The following is a 26386-nucleotide window of genomic DNA, read 5'->3' on the forward strand; positions in this document are numbered from 1 at the left end:
GCTATAAAACCCAGCAGCTGCACGTGCCCACTGCTGTTGAGAATAACAGAATGTCAAGACCAAACACAGTTTCTTTTTTTTTCTTTTCACATGACAGCTGATTTTTAGGTGCATGGAGTAAGGTCTGCCTTTTTAGGGGTAGCACAGGACAGTTTGCACCTTCAATATGAACAGTGTAAGCAGGTCTGCTGTTGGAGGTATTGGGCTCATTGCATGCTCCTCGTCTGCCTGCCCCTAAAACTCTGCTGCTGACCTGATCTCTGCTCACAGGGGTCTGGATGAATAGCTGGAGGGAAGGAGAAGGGTAAGAACCAGACCAGCTAGAATGACAGAAGTTACAGTGTGACAAGAAAGAGAAGCATTTCCACCATTAGGACAGTTAAACAATAAGGGTATCCAGAGAGGTTTGAGTCTCCACCCTTGAAGGTTTTCAAGATCCAGCTGGGTGAAGACCTGAGCACCCTGGTCTGATCTCACAGAAGACCTAGCTCTGAGCAGGAGGCTGGGCTCGGGACCTCTGGCTCTCTCCTCCAGAATGGATTGCTTTGCATTTTGGTGGTTTTATTTGCATTCCAGACCTAGCTAATTAACTTTCTTTATAGCCATATTAAATCAGTTAACTTTGCTCTCAGTGTGTTCCTTAGTTGCAGAAGGTGGATGAGAGCATCTTTGTCATCAGAGTTCTTTATTTCTATGATCAGTTTGCACTTAATAAACAATATTGTTTGACTGGTTTTATGCATAAAGATAAAATGGGCTGTGCAAGCTCTTAAATGGCCAGGTAAAATAGTTGTAAATTACTAGACTTCACATAACTCTGGGTCACCTGGAACCTTGCAACACTCAAATTCCAAATTTACACTGCAATTTCTACTTGAGAAACATTTCAGTGTTTGCAGCCATACACAGACTGCAACACAAGCCTTGAGGGCCTACATCTCTGTTATCATGGTTTCCAGAGTGATTTAAAACGTGTGACTTGAGTTTTTCTCATGAGCATTCCAGATTGGGATGTACTGAACTTCAAAGCTCCATCTTGCTATGCTTTCCCAGTTTGTTAGATCAGGCTCTATGTAATGCTGTGAGATAGTGGAGAGGAACAGTTGCGTTTCTTAAGGGTAGAGTGTGGGTTAAAACTCAAAAAGACCAATACTACAGTATTTTCATGTGATCAGTTTTAAAATCAAGGAAAGCCAGAGCTGGAATCGTAGTCTCAAGGCTTGGGATAATTGCTGACATGTTTAGCTGTTTGTTTTCAGTGCACCCTACTGAGTGACAGGTAAAACACTGAACCACCCTGGCAAGTCTTGTATCCAGCTTTTTAGATCTTGGACTTCACTTCTGTGCTCTTCAGTTTGCGTGTAGGCTTTAGTTCGTACTCAAACAGATGGACTATTTTTCTTTTCATTAGCTTATCCCTTCAGTTCTGATTGATTGCTGACAGATCTGGGACTGCATTCCTGCCCAGCTCGTAGAAATTCCTGTTGAAAGTAATGGTGGGATACAGTCATTTAAGACACTACATAGTCCTCTTCTTTCTAAGTGATTTTAATAGCTACAAATCAAGTTACCCACAATGCTGTTCGCTGGTACTTATTGAATTGTTGTCTTCTGGTGGCCAGGCTAAGTTGATTATGGGTCTGAAGACTGCTGCTTCCCTTGCACATGTTTTATCAAGGAAAAGCTCTGCTAAAGGTTCTTTTTTTTTCACTCAGAGTCATCATCTCACTTTCCTCTTGTTCTGTTTGTCGGTATTCCTGATGTGAAGCTGAGAGACATTTGTTGGCGGCTAGCATTGCAGTGGCTGGTACTTGCGTGGTCAGGAGGCCAGTGTGGAAATAACATCAAGGTGATGGATCTTACTTGATCAAACACACCTTAAGTGAATTAAATACCCTATTTAATTTACGTATCATGTTGCTGTTGCTAGAAGAGTGCAATCTGTGTTCACATGTTCTGTAGGATCACATGTACTGTAGGATCAATAAAACATATAGGTGTCCTGGTAGCAATGCAAGTATTTGTCAGTAATTTCTTTTGTGTATATTTTTCTCTAGTCCATATTCCAGAAGGCATAAGAAGTCGAGCTACAATGATTTTTTTTGCTAACAATAGAATATACTGTGATGTCAACAACAAGTTTTACAAAAATAAGTGTTGTAGCTTGTAGAATATAATAAAACCAGCATCTTGCCTATATTTCTCCTTACTTCTAGTCAGTTATCTAAACTTCATCTGCTGTACCAAAACAGCTCAGAAAGACATCTGCACTGCTACCTTGCTTGTGAAGTGCAGCACTTAAGGCAACATTGTTGAGTATGCATGTATCACTTTTATTCACCTACCTTATGCTTTGATTTCTTTTGCTCTTCATTTAGTTTTGTTCCACTGGGATAGTACAGTATAATAGTTTAACACTAGCACATTGCTGGTGGCTAGTAGTTTCAGAGATATGTAGCAAAAAGGGTATTTATTGAAATGGAATCTTAGACCTATGAGATAACATTGTTCACTGTTCTAAATTCTCAGCCTTGCACTGTGGTTGTCAGTATTTTTCTGGACCATTCTTATTTTAGAAAGGCAGTTTCAAGATGAGGAATATATTGCTTGTACTTTGAAAATTATTGGAAGTTATTATTGTTGATATTTTAGAGTATTTTTATGTTAGTATAAGAATAAATTGCATCCTTGCTCTCAGGAAAAATGCCATGAGGGTTAAAATTAAGAAAATTAGAAGTATGTTGCTATATTTGGATAGATCTCTTATTTCTGTCATCTTCATTTTACAATATTCTTTCAATTTAATCTTGCAGTCTCTAATATATATATATATGGATGGATGGAATTGGGACTATAAAACCATGCAAAATTAAGTGGCAGTGAATTCTTAGCAGCAAAGAACAATTACATATCAAATATAAACCTTAAAGGAGGGAAGAACCTGCAGAACTGGATAAATACGCAAAAATCTTGCTGGTAGAATTTTGCACCACTGCACATAGCATACTTTTATTTCAGTCTATTAAACAGCATATTAGAGCTTAACACTCTACAAGTTCCCATGGATAGATTGTACCAAAATACAATAAAATGTCTGAGATGGAGGATCAGTTTACAGTAATGAAATAACTAGATGTGAAAATGGTATTGTCAGCCTGTCACTCTGCCTCTTTGTGTTCTTTAATAGTTGCTTTTTTCCTGAACCAACTCTAAATGCATTCAGTGGGGAGCTTTTTCTTGAGCAAGTCTCTCCTTTTTCTCTGAGGTAGTCTTCTTGTCTCCTCATTCAAATCTTCTGCTTGATACTAGTTTTTAAAACCCATTTACTTTGTAATGCTTTGCAATAGCTTTTGCTTGGTAACCCTTTAACCTGTCTGGTTGAACCTGTGGCAAACCTATTACCCGCTGCTGTGTTGGGACTAGAGAGGCTACTGCATCCTTCTTGTTCTTTCCTTCAACGCTTTTGGGGAAGCCATTACGTCTCTCTATGCTTGAGGTATTTTATCAGAAACATGGTAGCAATCTAGATTAATTAACAGAGATACTAGCATCAACCCTGTCAGGACTCCAGATTGTTTTGTTGCCATACTTTATAAAACTGATTTGATGTAAGAAAGTATGCCCTGCAGGATGAGGATGGTATGTTATAATTTGTACACTTTTTTAGGGGTTATGAAAAATTATTTAAAAAGGGTTAGAAATGTGTTTTGCATTTTTACTATTTTCTAAAGTACTTTGCAAATACATGAAGTTAAGTATTTGCAGTATAGCATGAAGATTTATATGTATTATATGTGTTGTAATCGGTATATGTGTGAAGATTGATATGCAGTATAATCATTCCCAACTAGCACTAGATATACATAATGCTTCTACCAAACCATGATTTATTAAAATCTTTTTGCTGTAAATGCTCTTGTTATGTTTGGGGAAACGGGATGAACAACATGACCTCCTTTGTTTGCTTTTGAAATCCCACTCCTGTTTTCCTTTGTTTATTTGTTTTGTTTCATTTTGATCCTTTGCAAAGAGCTGGAATGATGTCCCTCTGGACACTGCTAAGCCACCCATGCTAGAGAAAGATTACTCTGAGGACTTATAAAAATATTTGCTTAGAACAGATTTTAATGTTTTAGCAATGATCCAGTTTGTCTAAAATTGTTACTATCTTTACATGGTTGCATGTTATACTGGAGGGTGCTCATCAGCCACAGGTGAGCTCCTCTAGTGGGAATGGGTAAAATTTTGCTGTTGTCAATACCTAATGTTTCCTGGGACTAGAGCTTATGTCTGAGTTACTTGGTAGCTTGGAGAGATTTTGTGTATGATTTTGGTTCAGACATACCTGTAGAAACAACCAAAAAGGGAAATCTCTCTTGGGAACAGAAAAAAGCATTAATCAAAATAACAACAGAATACTGAGGTATTCATAGATATGAAATTTGTACAATTGAATAGTAAGCAGTAGATGAGATACAGAAAAATAAAAGGAGATGACAATGCATATCAAAACAAAGTAGGATTTTGGGGACCTCTGAACTATAAATGGTGAAGTTATGACATGAGAAATTATGCTATTGTTGTTTGAGTCAAAATTACATTTTGAAGAAGTGTTACCTAGCTGTGTATCCAAGAAATCCATCACTGCTTGACATTAAATTGGTAGAAAAATATTTCTGGGGAGAGAAGCAAGAACATTATGTAGAAATCAGAGGTCATGGACTGCTATACCCTGAGCATCCCTTACTTCTTCAGAGTAATCACTCAGTTAACGGGCAATGACTGTTGGGAATGAGACCAAAGAAAGCAGTCACCCATCAAGCCACTTTCTGGTGTTGTCTGTCTGGAAAGGTGCTCTGTCGAAATTGTCAGAGCAGGGTTCCAAAAATTATAGCAGGGTAGTCACGCAGACAGTACGTATGTGGTGCAAAAATGCAAAGGGTAAAATACTTTTTGAGTGAAATAATCTCATTAATTTTCTTAGAAGAGTGCTAGCACAAGTCTGGCAGAAACAGGTAAGAAATGCCTGTAAAATTAGGTGCTTCAACTTGTAATTTTTAGCAGTTTCCTTTACTCCCAGATCTGCAAAGTGCTTTTTATTCTGTTCCCATAGGTGCCTATCTACCTAATCTGAGAGAACTGCAGTTGAACAATAGCTTGCTTATGTCTGTGAGGTAAGAAATTAATGATAACTGAAATAAACATAAAGAATAACAGCCCTCAATTTTATTTAAGTGATAAAATCTTCATTTGTGCTCCTGTGCTGCTTTCGTTTCTTCCATTTCCCTATGCCATGATAATGGATTCAGTCATGAATATATGATCCACAAGCACATAAGTTTAAGGACAAGACCTTCGCTGGAATAAATCAGTGTAGCTGCAATGGTGGCAATGAATTAGCCCCAGTCTACCACCAGAGAAGTTTCTGCCATGCTTGAAGTCCATGGAAATTTTTTACAAAGAGCTAGAAATTCACCTCTTACTCATGTCTAGGCACTTGGATTTTGAAGTGTTTCACACTTTGGGCTTTTACTGTGCACAGTAGTGTGTTCTATACAGGTCAGACCAGTTCTTCAGCTGATAAAAATCACTTTGGCCTTATTTGAAGTCAATGAAGTTGGGTTTATGAGAGCTGCTATGAAGACTGCATGTCCCTGGCTTGCTGAGCTTCATGAAAACATCACACATTTTCTTGCGGAGAACTGGGGAGCTGGCAGGTTGGGAATGTAGAAATGAAAACCATCACAATGAGGAGGCAGACCTGTCTTCTCTATCCTGTGTTGATATCTGTATTACCCTTGCTAATTAATGCATAATGGAGAAGTACAGTTCATATCCATAAAGGGCTGTGTAAAAGGCCATCCTTATGTTAAATAGGACTGCTTTCTGGATTTGCATGGCAATCTGCTAAATTTTTTTTGGGAAAAATAAAATAGGAAAATAGAGATTTTGTAAATTCTCCTTAAAGAGAATATGTTCCCTGATGGTAAACAGTAACAAATTCTTCCCGGTCTCATGCATCATCACTGAAGTAGCTAATGAACTTCAGTTGTCACACTCTTATTTTCTGTTGTTCTGGCAGTGAGATTAGGTATTTGCAGTGTAATATTTTTTTTTCCCACTTTCTAGTCCGTAACATGGAAAAATAGTGATTCTACGTTGCTGTGATTATTTTACTGGCAACCAACCACTATCATAACCATGAAATTGCTCTATTATTGTAATGGAGGAGTAATTAGTGGGTGAAAAAAAATATTTTTACAATAGCAAAAAGTATTTTAGTATATTAACCAAAAAAAGTGTTTTATTTGGTCAGAAATCCATATTCTTTTAAAATGTGTCAATGGAAAATGGTTTGACAAGTCCTGTTGGTCCTGAATACAGGGTGCAGTTCAGGGAAACTAAACCGTTTTGTTTGACTTACGGCTTTAGTAGGATTTTGCATATCCCTTTGTATTCTGAGACACTAGTTTCTATCATGAAAAGTTTTGTTAAACCATTTTCTGTGACCTGTCATCCTTGCGGTCCTTGATGCAGGTAGTGTTTGATCTCAAGTCAAGTTTTGATTTTATTAACTATAGTGTAAGTATATGCTATTTTTTTGGTTTGGATATCAAGTCTAATATTGTGATGCTTTCCAGGTAAACCCTAGAAGAAGATATCCATTCCTCCTTTAAATAAGCATGCTTTTTGTGTGCCAGTTGAATGCAATTGTCAGAGAATAGGTAAAGGAAGAAGACGACTCTCTTAGGTCTCCCTGTCCAGAACTCAGTATAGTTACAGCAGTAGCTTCCCTTTATTAATTCCCATCCTTGACAATCTGTCATAGATAAACACAGATCACTTAAAGGCACAGTCCATGCAAGCACAGCCTGGGTACTTGAATTTAATTTTTGGATGTCTGCATCATGTCAAATTAATGCCCATTAAAAACACACTGCAGCCATGGCAGTAGTGATGTCTTGTATAGCTAATGTAACATAGCTGCTTCCATTCTATCAGGCTGTTGCCATTTACTTGGTAAGGTTTAAAAATCTTATTTCTAAATTAACTTGTTGATGTTTGAATTCTGTCAAAAAGTGATTCTTTTGTTGTATCTGACTAAACCCTGGCAACTGAGGTTTTTGAGGATGATAGGAAAAATGTTCTTTTCACTAAAAGCAATTCCCACAGACTTTCTCAGCCATAAGGTCAGAATCATTGTGGTTGTAATTTGAAAATGGGCAGCAGATAACAGGAAATGTCTCGTAAGGACAGACTGGAAGATTGGTTTGTTTACTGAAAAGAAGGTAAGGGCAGAAAAGCAGGCAAAAGGTAGAGGTTATTTCGTATATACTTCGGGTGTTGAAAGAAGACGCTCTGTTCATGCTATATTATGTGAAAAAATTATATTATGATGAATCATTATAAAAAGACTGTCAGGGTGTATGAATGAGTGGTTAATAAGATGGGAAACTTGCTTTTTGTCACTTTAGTTTTGTTTTGTTCTGTCTTGCAGAGTAGAATTTCCTAATTATTTTAGGATGAAAAGGAATTAAAACATTGTTTTCAGTTTGAAAATAGAGGAAGAATTCTCTTAATACTTAACTGCATATAGGGAGATCTCAAAATAAGGCTTTAGTATCCTGACTTTGGTTACTGATTTTTTTATTTTTTATTTTTTTTGAAACATTTGGTCCTGTCAACCTCACATAGGAACTGAAGTTGTGAGGATGCTGAGGTGTGTGTTGATTCAATAGAAATCAAAGGAGGGATGTTCTGGTCTTGGGGAATCAAGGTACTTGTGTATTACAGTTTTGCATGGAAGGGCAAGGCTTGCTACTTCAGTGAGTTTGGATATTGGCTTTTCCTAGTAGTTCCTGAAGGAGCTCTGATTTCTTTGATGGGGAATGTAGTGGAACTACTTTAGTTGTAAATTCATGGTCCCTCCCAACCCTCCTAAAGCTTGTGTTACTTTTGAATACTTGAAACTTTGAAAGGTTATATATAAGTGCAGGATATCATTATCAACTATTTCATTTAATCTATAAGGAAAATGTATCCAAATTTATTTGCACAAAATCCAGCCGGGCAGTTGAAAGCGAATTTCTTTTTTGGCTGTTTCTGGGTTTTAGTTTTTACTGGCCTTTTACTAAAGAGGAATAACTCTGGAAAATCTAATGTACTGTGGAGAGAAATTAGTTCAGATTGTGGTTAATTTTCCAAATTGCACTAATTTAATGAGGCCCTTTTTGGTGACCTTTGCCCATCTGCTAGCAGCTAAGAAATTCTAGATTGATGAACTGATAATTGAGGATGAAACATGGAGCCTATTCTAAAGAGTGCCTGTTAAAAATTGCCCCCCCCTTTTTTTGTGATGACACACAGTCCTCATCTTCATCTCATCTTCGTAATGTTTCCAGTAAAAGAACTATATTTCAAGGCCAATGAATTACTACTTCTGTTTTTGGCATGTAGCCTGTGTATTTTTTTATCAGACTGCTTTATTCTCAATTCAGGGATGAATTAAGAGATCTGTTTAAAAATGTTAGATAGATACCTTTATGAAAGGACTTTTAAATTAGATACAGGGATCTCAGGACCTGGTTCCCATAAGCACAAGCTTTTATAGCACAAGCTGTTTCACCAGCTGAAGTTCATTTCCCCCCATTCAGCTGTATGCATTGTAGCCAGCAGAAGACTGGTCAGCTCCCAGGACTACTTAAGCAACTGCTTGTAACAGAGAGAATTTATTGTATTTTAAGTCAGATGAAATGCAGAAACTGCAGAATGTGGGGACAAAAGTAAGTATGAGGGCTATAGGAAAACAAAAGCGTATTTCCTTCATCTAGGCAGAGTTAACATTTCTTTCTGCAGTACGTGTTGCATGCAGTTCTCAAATGCTCTTGTCCTATTGCAGAAGAGTCCCCCAAAACAAGAGGACAGTTATCCTGGTCCATCTTAGTCAGTAAAGTTATCATGGAAATGGATAGCTGTCCTGAAGGCTCAAATGAGCAAGGTGCCGAGTACATTCAAATTCAACAACTCTCATGCTTCTATGAGTCCTAGGATAGATTTTTTTTATTATTATTAATATTTCTTTTATTTTTTTTTTTTCAACACCAGCTCCTGGGGACAAGATTAAGCTACATTTTAGGATGTAGCTAATCTCTGCATTCACTTTTCGAATTTCTGCATTCACTTTTTGAAAGTTTCAAGCCCACTTAACTATGAAAAAAATAACTGCAAATGTGAGCCAAATGATATGAGTAGGGATTTTGCTCAGCATTTCATGACTCTAAGAAATCGAAGCCAATTGAGGGCAAGGGCTTTAAACCCATGTTTAAAAATATTTTGGAGACCTGAATTAGGATCTCTAGGAATTTGAATATAGGAATAATACTCATTGGTACTTATCCAACAAAGAGTTTAAGCAAATACCTACTAAAGTCACAGAAAGTTTGACTTCGATGGAACTGCTCACAGGCTGAAAATAGAGCATTAACCCGAGTGCTTTGCTGGATCTGGACCGAGTTATACCATCTTGTATAAGGCTAAGCCATGGTACTGATCAGCCCCAAATTTAATGTATTGTTGATAGTGTGTGTCTAGACACCCGCTGTTTGCTGCATAGTTTTCTTCCAAGCAGAAGAAATTTAGGGCCATTTTCCCCCTAAATTTGTCTTTTCTTTGTCATTTTTGCTTATTTCTTTCCTTGTTCTTTTTCTTCTCCAGTTTGCTTTTTCTTCTGCCTGTCATTTCTCCTGGGTTTTGGGTTAGGGTTTTGTTGTTTGGTGGTTTGTTTTTTTTCTGGTTACTGGACTACTGTGCCTTTAGCATAGGTACTACACATAAATGGAATGAGTTTTGTGCAACAAGGATCAGCATTATTTTGATGATAGATAAAATCCCAAAATGTTATCTAAAATCAATTCAGTTTAGTTTGCATTAAAGATGCAAATGTTTGTCAGCAGATGATTTATTTGTATTACAGTATTTGCTTATTTTGTTTAATGAGGGATCAGGTGCTTTTGCTCTAGGCTGTGCTTAAACATGCAGTCAGAGAGCCATTGCTCTTATTTGGTCTGAGTGAATCCCTTCATGTCCTTATTTCAGTGCCCAGAGCATCTCTGCTTACTTTGGAGCTTGCTTTTCTGGATGTGGAAAGCATTTAGTTTCAAATGCACGCGCTCTAGGTTCTTCAGGAAGAAACTGTTCTGTTGTTTCTTCTGTGTAGGCAGCCTGAAAGTCCTTCAGCAGTTAAGGTTACTACAAAGTCTATCTTAAGAACATGTTCTTTGAGGACTTCATGTGCTTGACAGGAGCTAGGAAAGCATTTGAGTTGATTCTTAATCTCTGTATTAATAAGTCTTCTCTGTATTAATGCCTGCAGATCCCTGGGAATATTACAAACCTTGGCTACATTACGATGGCCTCGGGTTCTACTTACCATTGACAGCTTTAAGGACATTATTATCATTGATAAAATGTAGTGATCTGGGGACAGAAATGCGGCTCCTTTTAGTTGAGTGGATTATTTTCAGTAAAGCACAGTCAGCCTGTCTGCATTAAGCCCTAGGGAAACTGACCATCTGTTCTGGGTAGACCTCTCTGAGATGCCTAGCACTCCCTTGACTAGGAAGGCAGTATGTTCCTTCTGTCTTTTCTTGCTTTAATTTCACCAGGTCAGGTGCCCAAAGTAGAGAGTGTGACTGTCTTTGCAACTTTAGATATCAGAGAGTCTGACAGGCTGATTCACCAGCAAGGAAAGCTGAACTTGTTTTCTGTACAAATACACCTCTGTGGTTCTGGAGGTCAGGCTCCATTCTACAGCAAGCTTGGAGGACACCAGCATGAGTTCATGGCCTTACAGTGTCTTTCTGTGGTTCTTGCCTTCAACATCCTGTTTTAAGCTGCCTTCCCTATCTGAAATTCCCGTGCCACTGATTTCAGGCTGCCAGGTACAGAGCATACCTGTAAGGAACAGGGTTAAGAGATAGGTCCTACCATTGCAGCTCCAAGTTTAAAAGTCTCCTGGTCATAACAGGGTCAGTGGGGAGGGTTTAGTGCATTCATATCATCTTAGAGCAGAGAGGGTCTGCTTTCACTGTCACCTGAGCAGTTCCATGCTTCCCCCAGAAGCACCGCTATCATGTTTCTATTTTGTGATCCAAGCTGTGGTACAAAACAGGGTATGAAACCCTTAACAGGATCATCAGAAACTGAAACACTTTTTACGGAGCGAATGTGGCAAGTGAAATAGCAAAGTAAATAAATAATAGATAAAGTATGGAGCAAGTCTGCCAGTAAACACCTGGAAGTTAAGGTAAACCCATCATTTAATAAACAACTGTGCCCCTTTTCTCTGCTCGTCTGAGTAAGCATACCACTTTGAATATGTTTGGTAAAAAGTGTCCTTTCCTTTCAGGGTGCTTTCTTGTGCCACACACCTATCTGAGATGAGAGTTCAGCTTCTCTTTACTGCTGCCTCAGCCACTACCTTGCCAATGTAACTCTGTTGAATATTTAATCAGTAAACACCTCTGGTGGGGCCTGGGCTTGTTGACATGAATGCCACAGACGTTTTCCATGTACAATTTTCTCTGGGGTCCAGTTTCACTTGGTGTTGTCCACCCAGCAGATGTGGCTCATCTCAAAGCAAGAAGTCCCCAAGTTGTGGATGTGCTGACAGTATGGTGTGTTCCAGGGTGTCAGTGAGTTAAAGAGGAGACCTCTATTTCTCAGCTTTCCCCTTCTGAGAAGGTCTGAGAACAGAGGTTTCCTGCCTGCCTTCTCTGACACTTGAGGATAGACTGTTTGGACCCATGGAAAGAATTCAGCCCTCAATCTTTTAAGGTCAGTGAGCAGAAGTCCATGCATCCACACCTGCAAAAGCCACATCTCTGGCTCCTCTCATGTTCTACAAACCATGTCTCATTTCCTTGATCAAGAAAATGTATAGATAAAAGCTTTTGTCATTTCCAAAGGGAACATATGAAGTTCTAGACAAATACTTTTTGCTTACAGGTAATGATTACTTAAGATGCACCAATCTGTTTTTAGTGAATGAGGAACCTTTTAGGGGTCCATCATCTCACCTGATTCCAGTATCTGGGATTACAGGGGCAGCTTTACTCTTTGAACTGACTGGAGATAGCAATGGTAATGACTAGGGGCTTTGTGGCTGACTAGGCTTTGACTAGACTAGGTTGTGGCAAGACTTGGCTTTGTGGATGAGCCACTGAACTAGGACTTTAAAAATATGACTCAGTTCCTGTGTTAGCTGTTGTTTCTAGAGCATCTTGTGTTAGCTGTAGAAATTCTCTGTATTTTCAATCACAGTTTCAGTCTCCAGGGCAGACATAGTCTTTTGAATGAGTTATGTACAAGGCTTTGACTAATGGATCATGATCTCACTTGCATGCTCTGAATGGCTACTATAATATGATAAATAAAAACATTGGTAATAATTAGTTGATCTCTGCCAGCAACTAAGTACTTCCATGCCTGGCTATTAGGGTTTGCAGCTGCTCGGATTCAGCTGTCAATGTCAGGGATCACTAATGAAAATTTACACCTAAATGTTCATTTTAGTCAATGATGAGAAATAATGGTTATAATTGTTTTCTGAGAAAATCCAAAGAACTGGGACGGGAGGGAGTAGTAATTAGCCAATTGCCAGTGGAGCTATCCAGCTGTGGAATTGTTGTCTTCATGGAAATAGGTGGGAAAATAATCTTAGCATGGGTTTAATGGGTTTGTAGGTTGTTTCAGTTCTCTTGTACAAGAGTTGCTTGTCTGCAGCTTGGTTTTGGTTTGGATTTTGTGTTGTTTTTTTTTTTAATTTAAAATAATTATATTCAGTGGGAAATTATGTTCTTGGAATGCTGATTTTGAAAAAAGCAAGAGAGTCAGGTTGGAGGGGAGAGTAAGCTATGTGGTTGTGTTCATCAGTTGGTAACTGCCAAGCAATCTGAATAAACAATGAAGAAATAAATAGAATCTCAGTGTACAATCAGTTTTTACAATCTAATTTCCATAAAATATTCTCCTAGCAGTGAATTTAGTTGTTCCTTTTTTTCTGTGGACACATTACTGCACACAAAGGACCTGCTGTTATTTTTTTCCAAAAATACATGCACACTTTTTCAGTTGATTTATTTCTGATTTGTTGTTTGGCACAGTTTTTATCTTTCTGTCCTGAGATCTTTACAGGGTGAACCAGGTCTCTAAGGGGTGGATCAGTACCTTCAAAAGGAAATTAGAAATGCCTTTGTGTTTTAGGCTAAGTTTGCAATTCCATCAGCAGGTATTAATATGTATACATTCTTCACCCTTTGCCTTAAGCTGCACTTTATGTTCTTCTCCTGGAAGTGAGAACCTGAAAAATAATGTCTGATAATAAAGCCTACAACCCACTTTTGGTACCAGAAGTTTTACGTAAGACTGTATGCTTCAAAGACCATTTGGCATCATCTCCTGGTTTGAACTTCATCAGCCTCACAGTCCTACTACCTGCTTTCCTTGCGTCATCTAACCATAGGCAAGAACTTACAGTGCTTTGGGTTACTTTACTTGTTGTTGTTCAGTTTATCTTGCCCTTATTTATAATTACAATAATTATCCCCAGTAAGGTCCCCCAGACTTTCTAAAGTTCTTGCTCTTAGTATCCCAAGGTAAACCCAGTTTTTAAATGTAACATTTGTTGAATAAAAACTTAAATTAAAGAAAAGAAGGTTTTAGTGCCACATGTTAAATTTTGATCCTAGAAATAATAAGGATCAGTAGCATAATTTTTCTCCTTATAGAATAAACACAGTATAGTTGCTGAATCGTACTGGAGGATCTTAAAAATAGTTGAAAATGTGCTTATTTGTGTAATGAGTCTTATTTTGTCACTCATATGTGTTTAAACAATACAGCCACCATTGTTGAAAAGACTTTCTGTAAGGTTCATCTATGTGAATAAGAAGATTTTGTATATTTTGAGTATTTGCTCTGATGTGCAGTATACAATGATTCTTCCCATTACTTTAAGGTAAAAGGGCATTTTGGTTTTTTTTCCTGAGTGGATTGGGTTTTTTTGTTTTCAAAAATCTCATTACTTTTTATTAAATACTTTGGGTTAACTGGTATTTACTTTTAAACTCACAAAGCATCATAATCGGGGGGAGTCATCTTTCTCTACCTTTTACACTCTAATATTAAATACCACTCATAGCCATCATCATGAGGTTTCTTTTCTTTTTGCATTCCCAAGGAACTTAATGGAGCAGAAGAAATGTTAGTCTCAACATAGTTTGAAAGAAAACTGTACATGTGTATATCTATATATTTGTGTCTCGTGAAATACAGTTATTTCATTTCCTACTGTCTGTACTTAACAGTAATACCATATTATGGTACAATACATTTGAGTTAGCTTATATAAAAACTGGTAGGTAGGTCAATTTGGAAATCTTTGTCTTCACCGAAGAGATACAGAGAGCCACTGAAATTCATGGTATGAGTGTCTGCTTTTGGATAATGTAACTGAGGAGCTACTCTGCTCACATGTGATGAGGTTTCTCCGTTGATCAGCGGAAGTGATCAGTGGCTTCTCTGGCAGCTGAGAGCCCTTGTGAGGGTTTGCACCTCTGCCATAAGGCTCATCTCCATGACTGAGGACACATTACGACATGTACTGCTAGATCCCACTGGAGTGGGAATTGACTTGGAAGGAGTCAAGCTATGGGGTGTGGAATTTAATGTACATCTAGTTAAAACACCCGCACCAGATCTGGGATGTCTATTAGTGTACTGTGAAATAAATGCTGAGGTTCTGTGTTGTAGCAACTCTCTCAGACAGTACAGAAACCAATAAGGTCTCATCTGCCTCAGTAGTCAGGCTGATGGTCTCAGGGCTTCCTCAAGCTTCTTTTCTGCATTGGTTGCTTGTCGCAGAAGAATATCTAGAGGCCAGTAGAAGCAGAGAATGTCTCCCTTGAACCTATCATTTAAGGAAAAAGTCTTGATTTGAGAAATATGTAGACAAGCCTATCATGCCAAATCTGGGGTGAACATTAGAAGCTGAGAGAGAAAATAAATTTGGAGGAGATCAACTGGCATTTGCCAGCCATCCACAGGCACAAGATGTTCCCATATCTGTTCCTTGCAAGCTTCTGTATTTATTCTGTTTTCTTACGGAATATATGCACAGATTAAAAAATGAAAGGAAGGAAGAAATGCCCATCAGCCATGGGAGAAAATCATTAGTATCTTACAAATGTGCCAAATCTAAAGAAGCTTAAGAACCTGCATTCCCATCACTGTACATTCAGACTAAATCACTTTAATTTACTTTTTTCCTCTAGGTTTTCATATCAACCCATTTCTGCAGCATCTTAAGTTTTGGTTGTTTTTCCAGTGGAAGCTCTATAGCCATTACCATGACAAAAGTTGAATAGCAACTCACAGCTGATCCAATTCTTTAGTTCTGTATGGTCAATTAATCTAGAATTCAATTTTTTTTGTGGTACTTAGAAACATGGGTTTGGAGGCTTTTTTATTTGTGTGTCTGAATCTGTCAACTGATCTGGATCTTTTACAGAATATTCCTTCTGCTTACCCTGCAGCATTTCAAGTTTCAAGTGTTGATTTTGAAGGATGAGATCTATACTAAATCAAAGCTGCAATGTATCTTACTCTGCCAAAGCTCAGACCTGGAGCATGCTGTGAAACAAGCACACAACGTGTGGGAGACTGAAAAGTTATTCATGCACAAAATTTTAAAGCACTGTGGAATTCATTCCTTTAATGTAAATAATTCATTCTGTAACCACAGTTTCATTGTCTTTTATTTTTTTTAACATGTAAACTTTCAGCAATGAGAATGAACGATTGCCAAAGCTATAGGAACTGTCAGTAGCTCTGGGGCTAAATTGAGGAGCAATGGGTGTGGGTGTGAGAGTTTTATTTACTATCTCAACTTTATCCTATTTGGAAATTCACTTGCTCTTGTGGAAGATGGAATGCACCCAGTGAGATGCAACACAGTGCAGTGGGTTTCTACAGCATCTCTGGGGTGCAGCTGCATGCCAGGGGTGGGAGCTGGAGTAGGGTGGGAAAAAAAAAGATCAAGGGCAGGTCTTGGCCCACAGAACCACACTTTGACAATCCCTACTCCTTTCAGACTGTGGGACCTGAGTTAAGGCAACTGATCTTTCGTTGTTAAAATGCTACCAGTAAGTAAGCTGACAAGAAGCTTTAATGATCAAAAGGAAATTAACACAAAATTACATTATCCTTCCCACACACACTGTATATTCATGTGTTAGGGAATTGCTGTTCCTAACTCCAAGCACGTCAACTTTGATCAAGCCCATTATTCTGCTTTAAGTTTTTCGACAGCAACTAAAAATGAGAACACTTGAGACTAAATCTATATTTCATGTGTATTAACTTTAACAGAAGTGTCTGGTTTAACTTAAGCGTGATTATGACTAGTTGCAGAAGTGTGTGTATCAGCACTCAATTTAATTTATAAATACCTCTCTCTTCTTGGTCTCAGCAAGCACTTTTGGTTTAAATGAGGTATAGTCTGACATGGAAAATAAAGTGCTTGCAAGTAGCATAGCACTTAGTGTAATATTGTGGTTGCTACAGTGAGTTCAATGAGGCAATGAAAAGCAACAATGAGTGAAAATGTTGTAAGTGAAGAACAGCCCAGAGATGTATCTCATTGGGGTTGGATTTTTCTTCTGTTGTCATGTCCTGTCTCTAGATGCCATCTTAGCCTGTTGGCACTAGAGAGGGAGATCTCAGCCCCACTGAAGGCAGGTGGAGTTTTGGCATTGGTGTTAGTGGAACAAGGATTTTTATGGAGTGTCTCTGGTTGAAGCATTGGTCACAGATGTGTCATGGCAGAGCTCAAGTACTCTATCAGGACCAGCAGGCTCCAGTCCTCTACAAAAACCAAACTGCCTTGAACAGTTTGTGACTTTGCTGTAGCCGGGTAGTCTTCTGTCCTTGTTTTCAGGCTTTCACTTTAGAGAAAGTGCTGGCCAAAAGCACGTGGCTCCTTGACAATCACAAGCTGATTTAGCAAGCCCATGAAAGCTGCAGCAACTGGTTTTCCCTTTGGCATAACAAAACTGAGAAGGCAGAGTGGGGGGCTGGATGAAGTATGAAACCCTGAATGCTCTCCACAACTTACACGTTGTGCAGCACCATGGGAGTTGCATTTCCTGCTGTCAGCAAAGTGTGCAGCAGAGACCCACAGGTAAAAAAGCAATATGCCAGTCCTTTGCCCCTTTCCAAACCTGAAACTTAAAACAAAAGCTACCAAGGGGCAACAAAACCAACTAAACAAAAAAGGAATAAAACTGTGAAATCCTTTTGTTGGGAGAAATATGACCAGTAGCATCACCACTGCAGCCCATTGGGGAAACAGCTTCTTATTGATGTGAAGGTTGCCTCAAAAAGATGGGACAACAGAGACACCCTACTGCAAAGATGTCTGTCAACAGTAACTGTTCATTCACATAGACATTCTTCATTTGCATGTAAAAGGGAGTTATTTAAAAAGACATTTTGTAAAGGCATGCTTTCTGTTCAGTCCAAAACACATTTGCCTTTTGCTGATGTGTTTAAGCTTATGAGTTGACAATTGCTTAGCAAAGTTTCTTTTTGCTTAGTTTTTGAAGTCTCCAATAACATGTCTCAGCAGGGTTAAGAGCCCTTACTTGGGAAAGTGGAAAAGCTGCAGAGTTCAGAATGAAGCCAGAATATCAGGTGCTACATTTCCATGGCATTTCAGCCTAAAAGTGGGCTTCTGGCAGCAAAAGATGGGACATTGTCCTTGTTAGCTTACACCTTGGGCAGTGGTTCATATTTGCTCAAGTAAGCTTAAAATTCTAAAGGCAGCCTATGTGCCCTGACTGTGAGGTGCAAGACAGAGGAGAACTGAGACAATGATATTTAGTGTATTGCTACTTGAATTTGGAAGAGGAAGTACAAAACCAACCAAGGCTGCAGTACTGCAAAGCCAGCTGGGTCTTCACATTTATATGACATTTGCCTGACTACAAAAGGACACGGGAGGGATATAAGGACATGGCCTCAGCACTGCTTGATAACTTGGGGCCTGTGTTGTGGTTTTGATCAAGTACGAGCAACACATGCATACAATCAGTTTTACAATTTTGAATACAGCTATTTGAGAGTACAATGAGACTATTATGTAAGCTTCCTATTAGGACATATGTTACTGATTTAAATAACATTCAGGCTTTAAAAGTTTTTGCTTCTGATGTCAGAATTATCTGTATAACCAAACCATTGTGTGCTGACATACGGACTGGATCATTGTTATCACAGTGCTGCTTGATAAATTCTACTTGATTTCTGTAGATCAGAGATGACATTTCTTTTTTTCCTTTATTTTGGAAGAGTATAGTTTGGTCACTTTTTAAAATCCAAACCTCTTCACTTACCAGTGCATCTGTGTTCAGAGCAACCTTAAAACCAAAAAATATCCACTTTAATGGCATTTTAGATGCATTGCTACTGAAGATTTATTCAACAGATGCATGTGTGCTTTGAAATCATTTGCAAGTTTAGTGGATTTAGTGGTTTATTTCAAGGTGAATGATTCAAAAACAGCTTCCAAAAGAAACTACGGTTTTAAAGCTGATGAATGAGTTCAGGCTTGTGCTGTTGTTAAGTGTTTACCGGGTAGCTTGATCTCAGTGGAGCTATTTAAGATTTATTGTGGTGAAACCAAGAGCAGGATTTGGCTCTCTAGGTCTGGTCTCTGTCCAGTAAAATTTTGGCTGGAACGAATCAATCCCTGAGGAACAAGGATGTTGGATTGATGGAAGAACACATTATTTCTCAAACTCATTATTAGGTGTTGTAAGCCAAACTGTTCCTTGCCCCTCTGTTCTCCCCCAGGCTGGGGGAGTGATGACAAGATGGGAGCATCAGATTTCATGGGAAAGAAATCCTAAAGGGTTGTGCACAAGTGCGGAGGGTGTTGCCAGGACCCTCGCAGAAGCACAGAGTTGTTTGATTCATTCCCACCCCTGCAGCAGTATCTGGAGATAGTCAGAACCCAGGTTTCAAATCCTTCAGTTTATTAGTATTACTTTTTAAAAATCAATTCTAAATGCAAGTTTATGGGTCCAAGGTGAAGCTATATGTTGGTTTCTTGCCACTTTTGGATACTAAAACTGATCTGGTATTCAGTGTGTGTTCTTCAGGCAAGTACGTAGGTGCGTGTGGAGTAATTGCTCTGGAGGACACTGGTTTGGCAATCTCAGAGGCTGCAATCCTCTGTTTATCACAACTAAAAGATACGACATACACATTCCCACCACACGCCCTGTCTCTGCTTCAAACCTGAGCTGCAGGATATATGGTTGCTTTACCTGTTACTTCCTTGCCATTCCTGTAAAGTTCTCACTTTCCACGTCACTCGGGACAGGAAACTTGTCCACTGGAATGGAATTATCTGTTGTGTATATTAATGGGAGCTTATTTCCTCTACATTGTCCTCTGCTCCTTTCAATGTGGTCTTTGGTGTTTGCACATCACTGGGTCACTCCTGTGCTGCGCCATATGACCAACTGCCACCAGCTTTGTACAATGCATCTTTTTTTTTCCTGTTTCAGCTGTCAAACTTCTCAATCATATTCTCAACCCCATTTTTTTAATAGAAACTGTTGCTTTCTGTATGTTTATGTCATGCCTAATACAGGAGGGTTCTGATCCCTGACTTGTGTCTCATTAATCTTTGTCTCAGTCAATGATAACTTTGAACGGAGTGTTTTGTTACACCACATGTAATTTTAGTGGATTTTCTGTCTTGCTAACCTGGTAATTTGTTATACAGAGTTTATTACCGTAATTAATAACAATATAAATAACAATTTACCCTGGTGAATTATTATCAGAGAGATTCCCATTGATTCCATTTCTTGTTAAAAAGTCACGAGATGCATCTCCCTCGTTTGGTCTGATCTGACCCTCTGCACTTGACATAAATGAAAACATACCCGTGTGCACACTTGCATGCACACGCAGTCATGTGTGCTCACACAGCTCCTTGCTTTGCTCCAGCCCCCTCCTAGGTGGGCGTGCTGGATGCAGTAGGGCTGGTCCCAGAGGAGGCACTCCCTTCTCTTGCAAGCTCTTAAGTTCTCTTCTCACCAGCCAGAATATTTCAGAAGTATTTTCATAAATGCAGGTGCATGGGGCTGTGGGGAGCAGCTTGCTTTGACTTACATTGCCATTTCACCTTGCAGCAGACATGCTTTTGGGAGCAATTATCTGTGTACTAATTAACAAGGGAGTTTTCTCTGATGCTGCAGCGTGATTCACACAGATTCCAAACGATTAGTTTGTTAGTTACCGAATAAAACACTTGCAGATGTACTTTGCGGTGATAACATCTCTGACTGGAGATGACTTGTTATGGACGCAGAAGTAAAGATCTGCAGGGCCAAAATGTGACTGTGTGATCCAGAATTTTAGGCTCTTCCAGCAGCGAGCATGCCCCCAGAGTCAGCAAGGGGAACTTTGTTCATGGCTTTAACTTGCAGCAAAGTTCTGCGATCAGGGCTGGGCACAGGGAAAAGTCCTTTTGCCTCTTCTCCTCACTGCTGCTCGTCTACATGGCAGGGAAGGAGAGACAGCAGTCATTTGGCCTTCCTAGGAGGTGAAGTGCTCTTCTGAAGAGGAAGACAACAAAGATGCCTTGGCTTGCTAGCTCCCTTTCCTGAAATAGAGGGCTAATGTGCGCTGAGTGATACCAAACAGAGCAACCAAATTCACGCTTTCTTAGTATGCTGTGTCATGAGTTAAAGGTGAGCTTGGGACAGCCAACCTTTGTCTTGTAAGAAAACAGTTTCCATTAGCTTCCTTTTTTTTTTTTTTTTTCTTTCTTTTCTGCAGCATTGCCTGTATAAGCATTTCTTAATAAGAAGAGCATTATGGAACACTGGGTTGTACTGCAAACAAATGCAGCAGTTCTGCCTTTTGCGAGTACCCAAGATGCGTGATATGTGACATACAACTGAACGCTTTTCTCTGCAGTACTAATACTAATCAACCAGTTTAAAAAGTTTTAATACTTTGATTAGTATTGACTTTATTAAACATGCTGCTCCTGACTTGTGCTGAAGTTAGCTGTAGGAGAGTCAGAGCTGCAACCCATGAATGAAAATGGTACAGATTTGAGACTATAGATGTGGCAGTGTAAATTGTAAAGAGTAAGGTAAGTAGGTTTTAGAAGTAATTTAAATTAGCATCTTCTGATGGTGTCTGCAGCAGGAGAATGTTTGAAGATTTGTTGGCTAATAATTCATAGTGAATATGTGCTGTGCATGACTTAGCAGGTGCTGTGAGGAGGGACTGACCCCATTCATGGTTTAGCCATAGCCAGCACTGAAACTGAAAACTGTAGCACACAGAGGGAAATACAATTAAACTGAATAAGTCTTTGACCTCTGAGTAGGAGGAGGGAGCTGCTTCTTCAAAATCAATGAAGTGATGCAGGTTTTAGCAATGGAGGGCCTTATGTAAAATCTGCTTGGGAAATAATCCATTCCTTTATTTTGGCATCCTTTATATTGACAAACATTAAGAACAAGCATGTTACTGAAAGCCCCTTCTGTAGCAAAAGACCTGCAGTTAGGACGTACAAGACAAACAAAAATAAAGATAGAATTCATCAATCATACCTTACCATACACATGTAAAATAATCAGGTTAGGTTGTCTTCAGTTTTGCTGGCCTAATAAGCACAGCGTCTAGCAGAAACACTGTTTCAATGATACAGAAATGAGCATGACCACTTTCTTTAGCTATGTTCAGCAGTTACAGAAAAGAAAATTCTGCACCAAAATCTGCCTGACATTTGAAAAACACATCAGTGCTTTAAGTGGGTTGTGAAATGAGCAATGTAGTTCCTTCACATTACTCCTAATGCCGTATTTATGTTTATGGATGTGTTGGCCTTGGTTGGTGGTAGGTTCTACTTTTGTAATTTAATTTAATTTCTTTCCTATTATAGGCATGCAGCTTGCAAATCTAATAATAAATTTATGTAAATATTACTTTGGAGGCATCTGGTCCTTAAGGAAGCCTTAGAAATCAGTGTTTGTTGTATTTATAAAATACACGTAAATAGTCCCTGGAAGATCTTCTGCAAGGCTGGGTATGTGGTAACACACAGGGACATTATGATCCTTCAGGACAGACAAACCTGAATGAGTACTTTGAAGGAAATGTGATAAACTCCCATCTTTTTAGGTCCTTGTCTGGTCACAGGTTCAGTGACACAATGCCAAGTGTTCCCTGTTGCCCTGATATCTGTAAAAGGTAGAGGTGAAGTAAGCTTGCAGCAAATTGGCAGAAGAAACTGTATTGTTTATACATGAAGGGAGTTTCTGTGTGTGCTTGTCTTGCTTTACCCATGTGTCTCTACTAGACAGCAATGTCCTGTGTCAGTATGGGCAAGCTGCCTAGATACACAAAATTCAGTTGTGGTTTATGTCAGTTGAGGGTTTTCTCACTGAGGAGGAGTAGCCTTAGACAGAAAGAGATGTGCTGTTGACTGAGATTTTTCTTATTGGCTTTGTTCTGGCCATTAGATCAACTGCACTGTTTGTACTTTCAAAGGCTATAAAATGTTATGCAAACACATTGTATGGTGCATCCATCATGAGCTTACTTAAGTTTGCAGCATCCAAAGAAGAGATGATCAGAGGCATCAAAAGCATGGAGCTGCTGCAGTGGTGGAGGATGGATGAAGTGAGATAGGTCTGAATGATGCCGATGGACAAACCCAGAAGGCAGACGGGTGAAAATCCCCAGTTTCACACTAGAAACTCCTGTTCAATCCTGTATTGGGGAAAATGCAGGAGAGAGGCATCTAGGTATGTTTTTCCATGCATCCATCCTTTATTCAGCTTTATGCAGTCTCCTTGCTCCTGACATGGCCCTTCAAGGTGTTCAGATAGTGGAGTAACAACAACAACAAAAAAAAAAAAGCCAGGCAAGAATACAACCCCACTTGTAAAAGTACTGTTCCTGGCCTCTTGGCCTGGCTGGCTGTGCAGTATTCCTGAAGCAGGCAATTTGTAGGGTTATTTCTGCAAGAGTGTATCAAAGCTGCAAGAGGTTCTCAGAGAGCAATGCAAAGCTGCTCTTTTCCCCCATGATCCATAGAGAGAAGACATGAGTAAGGGAACTGTATTCCAAGATTAGAAGGGACCCCATGACCATATTATTTTCTCTTCTGCAATCTTGCCTAGGCAGTGCATCAAAGTATTATTTCATTATTATTATTATCTATTTATTTATTGTAACATATATTATAAAGATTGATATTATTAAAAAATAGCTAATCCACAATTTTTAAGTCCAAGAATCTCTATTTAAGACTATTTTAGCTGTTTGAATGTGGTCCTGAGCAACTGACCCTGCCTGAGCAGGACTGGACAAGAGTACTTCCAGTGGTCCCTTCCAATGTTAGCCATTGCTGTGATTCTGTGACCTCCTCTCTATCTCCTCTGATAAACTGTCCTCGTACACAGTTCCCCACTGATTAGCTGTTTATTATTCAGGTAGCCTTACATCATGGCTACAGTAAAGAATTCTAAGTTTCTGATCAGTTTGTTATTTCATGAAGTGTTGTATTTTATTTTATGATCGAGTAGTGGCTTTATGCAACTTAATGTTGCCAAAACAGAAGGTGGTTCAGCCCCAGTTTGATTTGCCACCATTTTTGCATTTTGCATAATCTTTGTATTGCACACTGTGGCAATGGACTTAAGCAGATCAGTATGTAGTTTTCCAGGTTAGGACCAGAAAGGCTGGAATTCATATAAATTATCATTATTTATATTTTGCTAGACCTAAAGGGTAGGCAAATATGATGGAAAGGATTATAATTTTCTGCTGATTCAAGAAACGTTATTTGGCAAGAGTGCTATTCCTTTCAACTGCAAAATCAGAAGAAAGGTAACTTCATAAGAGAACAGAGTGAGGTGACTTTGCAGTCAGCTGAGATACGTTAATTTGGGTTATGTTGTAGAGCAAATGATGCCAGCATAAACAAACTTCACTTAATTCTTAGCAATTACCTGCAATTTATGACAGAATTACCGTGATGTAGGTCTTGGAAGAATCTTAATCAAGCTGAACTGGAGCAACGTATTGTCATACAAGAGCAAAGGTGTCTGAGAGAGAGGTAGAGAGGAGTATAAATTCTTTCTTCACCTTTGAAGGTGAACATTTTTAATGACATTTATTGTAAACAATGTGAAATTTGAAGGAAGTAGCAATGGCCTAGTCTTAGGAAAAAGAAGCAGGTTTGGAGTTCCTTCATCCATTCAAATAGAGCTTGGATTGTTTCTTTTATAAGGGACCTTGGAACCACATTGTCGCATCTCTACATCCTGTGGATGGCTCACTGTGAGCTCACAGATTTAGATGGGATCTCTTCCTGCAGCTCTCTGAGAGTAAGTATAGTTGTGTCCTGCCAAATGACAATCTTGAAACTATCTCTTCAGTTGATACTTATTACTTGTAGTCTTTTTTCTCTTCTGATTCTTTGTTTTTCTAAAAGACTTTAGTTAGATACCTTGAATTGCATGTGTTAATTTAAGAGATGTCACAGTATTTATTTTTTTTTAATGAGGTGTAACATTCAGGTCTGATCCTGATGATGCCTAATGCAGCACAGTGTTCATTGCCATATTAGCCCTAGTTATTTAAGGTGGCAACAGCCACGCTTGTTCATTTGTGTGCTAATTTCATGCTGTCATGTAGTATTTCAAATATTAGAAAACATTTTGCAAAGCTTGAGTGTTACTTGTGCAAGCCTAAGGTTTATATATTTATTTTGTCTACTTCTGCTGAGGAACTCTACATAGCCTATAACAATATCTCCGACCTGAGCCAGCTGCCCTGGCTGGATCACCTTGAGGTTTTGGACCTGGAAGGGAACAATATTGAGGACATCAACCAGATGCAGTACCTGGGACTTTGTTGCAAGTTGAGCCGCCTGACAGTGGAGGGCAACCCTATCTGTCTGAAGCCAAATGCAGAATCTGCACAGGTGAGGAACTTAGTTTTCATATATTGTGTTAATTTTTGACAATGTAATTTTAGTTTTGAGTTGCAAATGAGAAATGTTGGAACAAGCCCAGAGGATGGCCACGAGGATGATCAGGGGACTGGAGCACCTCCCATATGAAGACAGGCTGAGAAAGTTGGGGCTGTTCAGCCTGGAGAAGAGAAGGCTGCGTGGAGACCTCATAGCAGCCTTCCAGTATCTGAAGGGGGCCTATAGGGATGCTGGGGAGGGACTCTTCATTAGGGACTGTAGTGATAGGACAAGGGGTAACGGGTTAAAACTTAAACAGGGGAAGTTTAGATTGGATATAAGGAAGAAGTTCTTTACTGTAAGGGTGATGAGGCACTGGAATGGGTTGCCCAGGGAAGCTGTGAATGCTCCATCCCTGGTGGTGTTCAAGGCCAGGCTGGACAGAGCCTTGAGTGACAGAATCATAGAATCATAGAATAGTTAGGGTTGGAAAGGACCTTAAGATCATCAAGTTCTAACCCCCCTGCCATGGGCAGGGACACCTCGCTCTAAACCATATCACCCAAGGCCTCGTCCAACCTGGCCTTGAACACTACCAGGGATGGAGCATTCACAGCCTCCCTGGGCAACCTATTCCAGTGCCTCACCACCCTAACAGGAAAGAATTTCCTCCTTATATCCAATCTGAATTTCCCCTGTTTAAGTTTTAACCCATTACCCCTTGTCCTGTCACTACAGTCCCTAATAAAGTGTCCCTCCCTGGCATCCCTATAGGCCCGCTTCAGATACTGGAAGGCTGCTATGAGGTCTCCATGCAGCCTTTTCTTCTCCAGGCTGAGCAGCCCCAACTTTCTCAGCCTGTCTTCATATGGGAGGTGCTCCAGTCCCCTCATCATCCTCGTGGCCCTCCTCTGGACTTGTTCCAACAGATCCATGTCCTTTGTATGCCGAGGACGCCAGAACTGCACACAATACTCCAGGTGAGGTCTCACGAGAGCAGAGTAAAGGGGCAGAATCACCTCCTTCGACCTGCTGGTCACACTCCTTTTGATGCAGCCCAGGATACGGTTGGCTTCCTGTCCATGGCAGGGAGGTTGGAACTAGATGATCTTAAGGTCCTTTCCAACCCTAACTATTCTATGATTCTATGTTTCTTCATCTTCTTATTGTATCATTCTGAGTGATGATATGGGATGTATTTCCCATTTTTCATTTCTGTTGATATTGTCTTGTCATGGGTATTGTCTAAAAGACAAGCACAAATGAAATACAAAGACTGCTAGTGAAGATTCAGGCCTGTTTCCTAGCAATGTG

The 26386-nt window shown here is 39.4% G+C and overlaps 1 protein-coding gene across 1 annotated transcript in view; it reads left to right on the forward strand.

Moving 5' to 3' along the window:
• LRRC56 (leucine rich repeat containing 56) overlaps positions 1-26386 on the forward strand; it is a 54269-nt gene that overhangs the window by 12089 nt on the left and 15794 nt on the right. Inside the window, 3 exon segments of the mRNA XM_061380413.1 lie at positions 5114-5174; positions 24389-24485; positions 24887-25084. Of these exon segments, the coding sequence (XP_061236397.1) occupies positions 5114-5174; positions 24389-24485; positions 24887-25084 (356 nt within the window).

Source organism: Neopsephotus bourkii, unplaced genomic scaffold (genome assembly GCF_033783945.1).
Source record: "Neopsephotus bourkii isolate Nb327-2 ecotype Australia unplaced genomic scaffold, CSIRO-AGI_Nbou_v1 NB_1792, whole genome shotgun sequence".
Taxonomy (NCBI): domain Eukaryota; kingdom Metazoa; phylum Chordata; class Aves; order Psittaciformes; family Psittacidae; genus Neopsephotus; species Neopsephotus bourkii.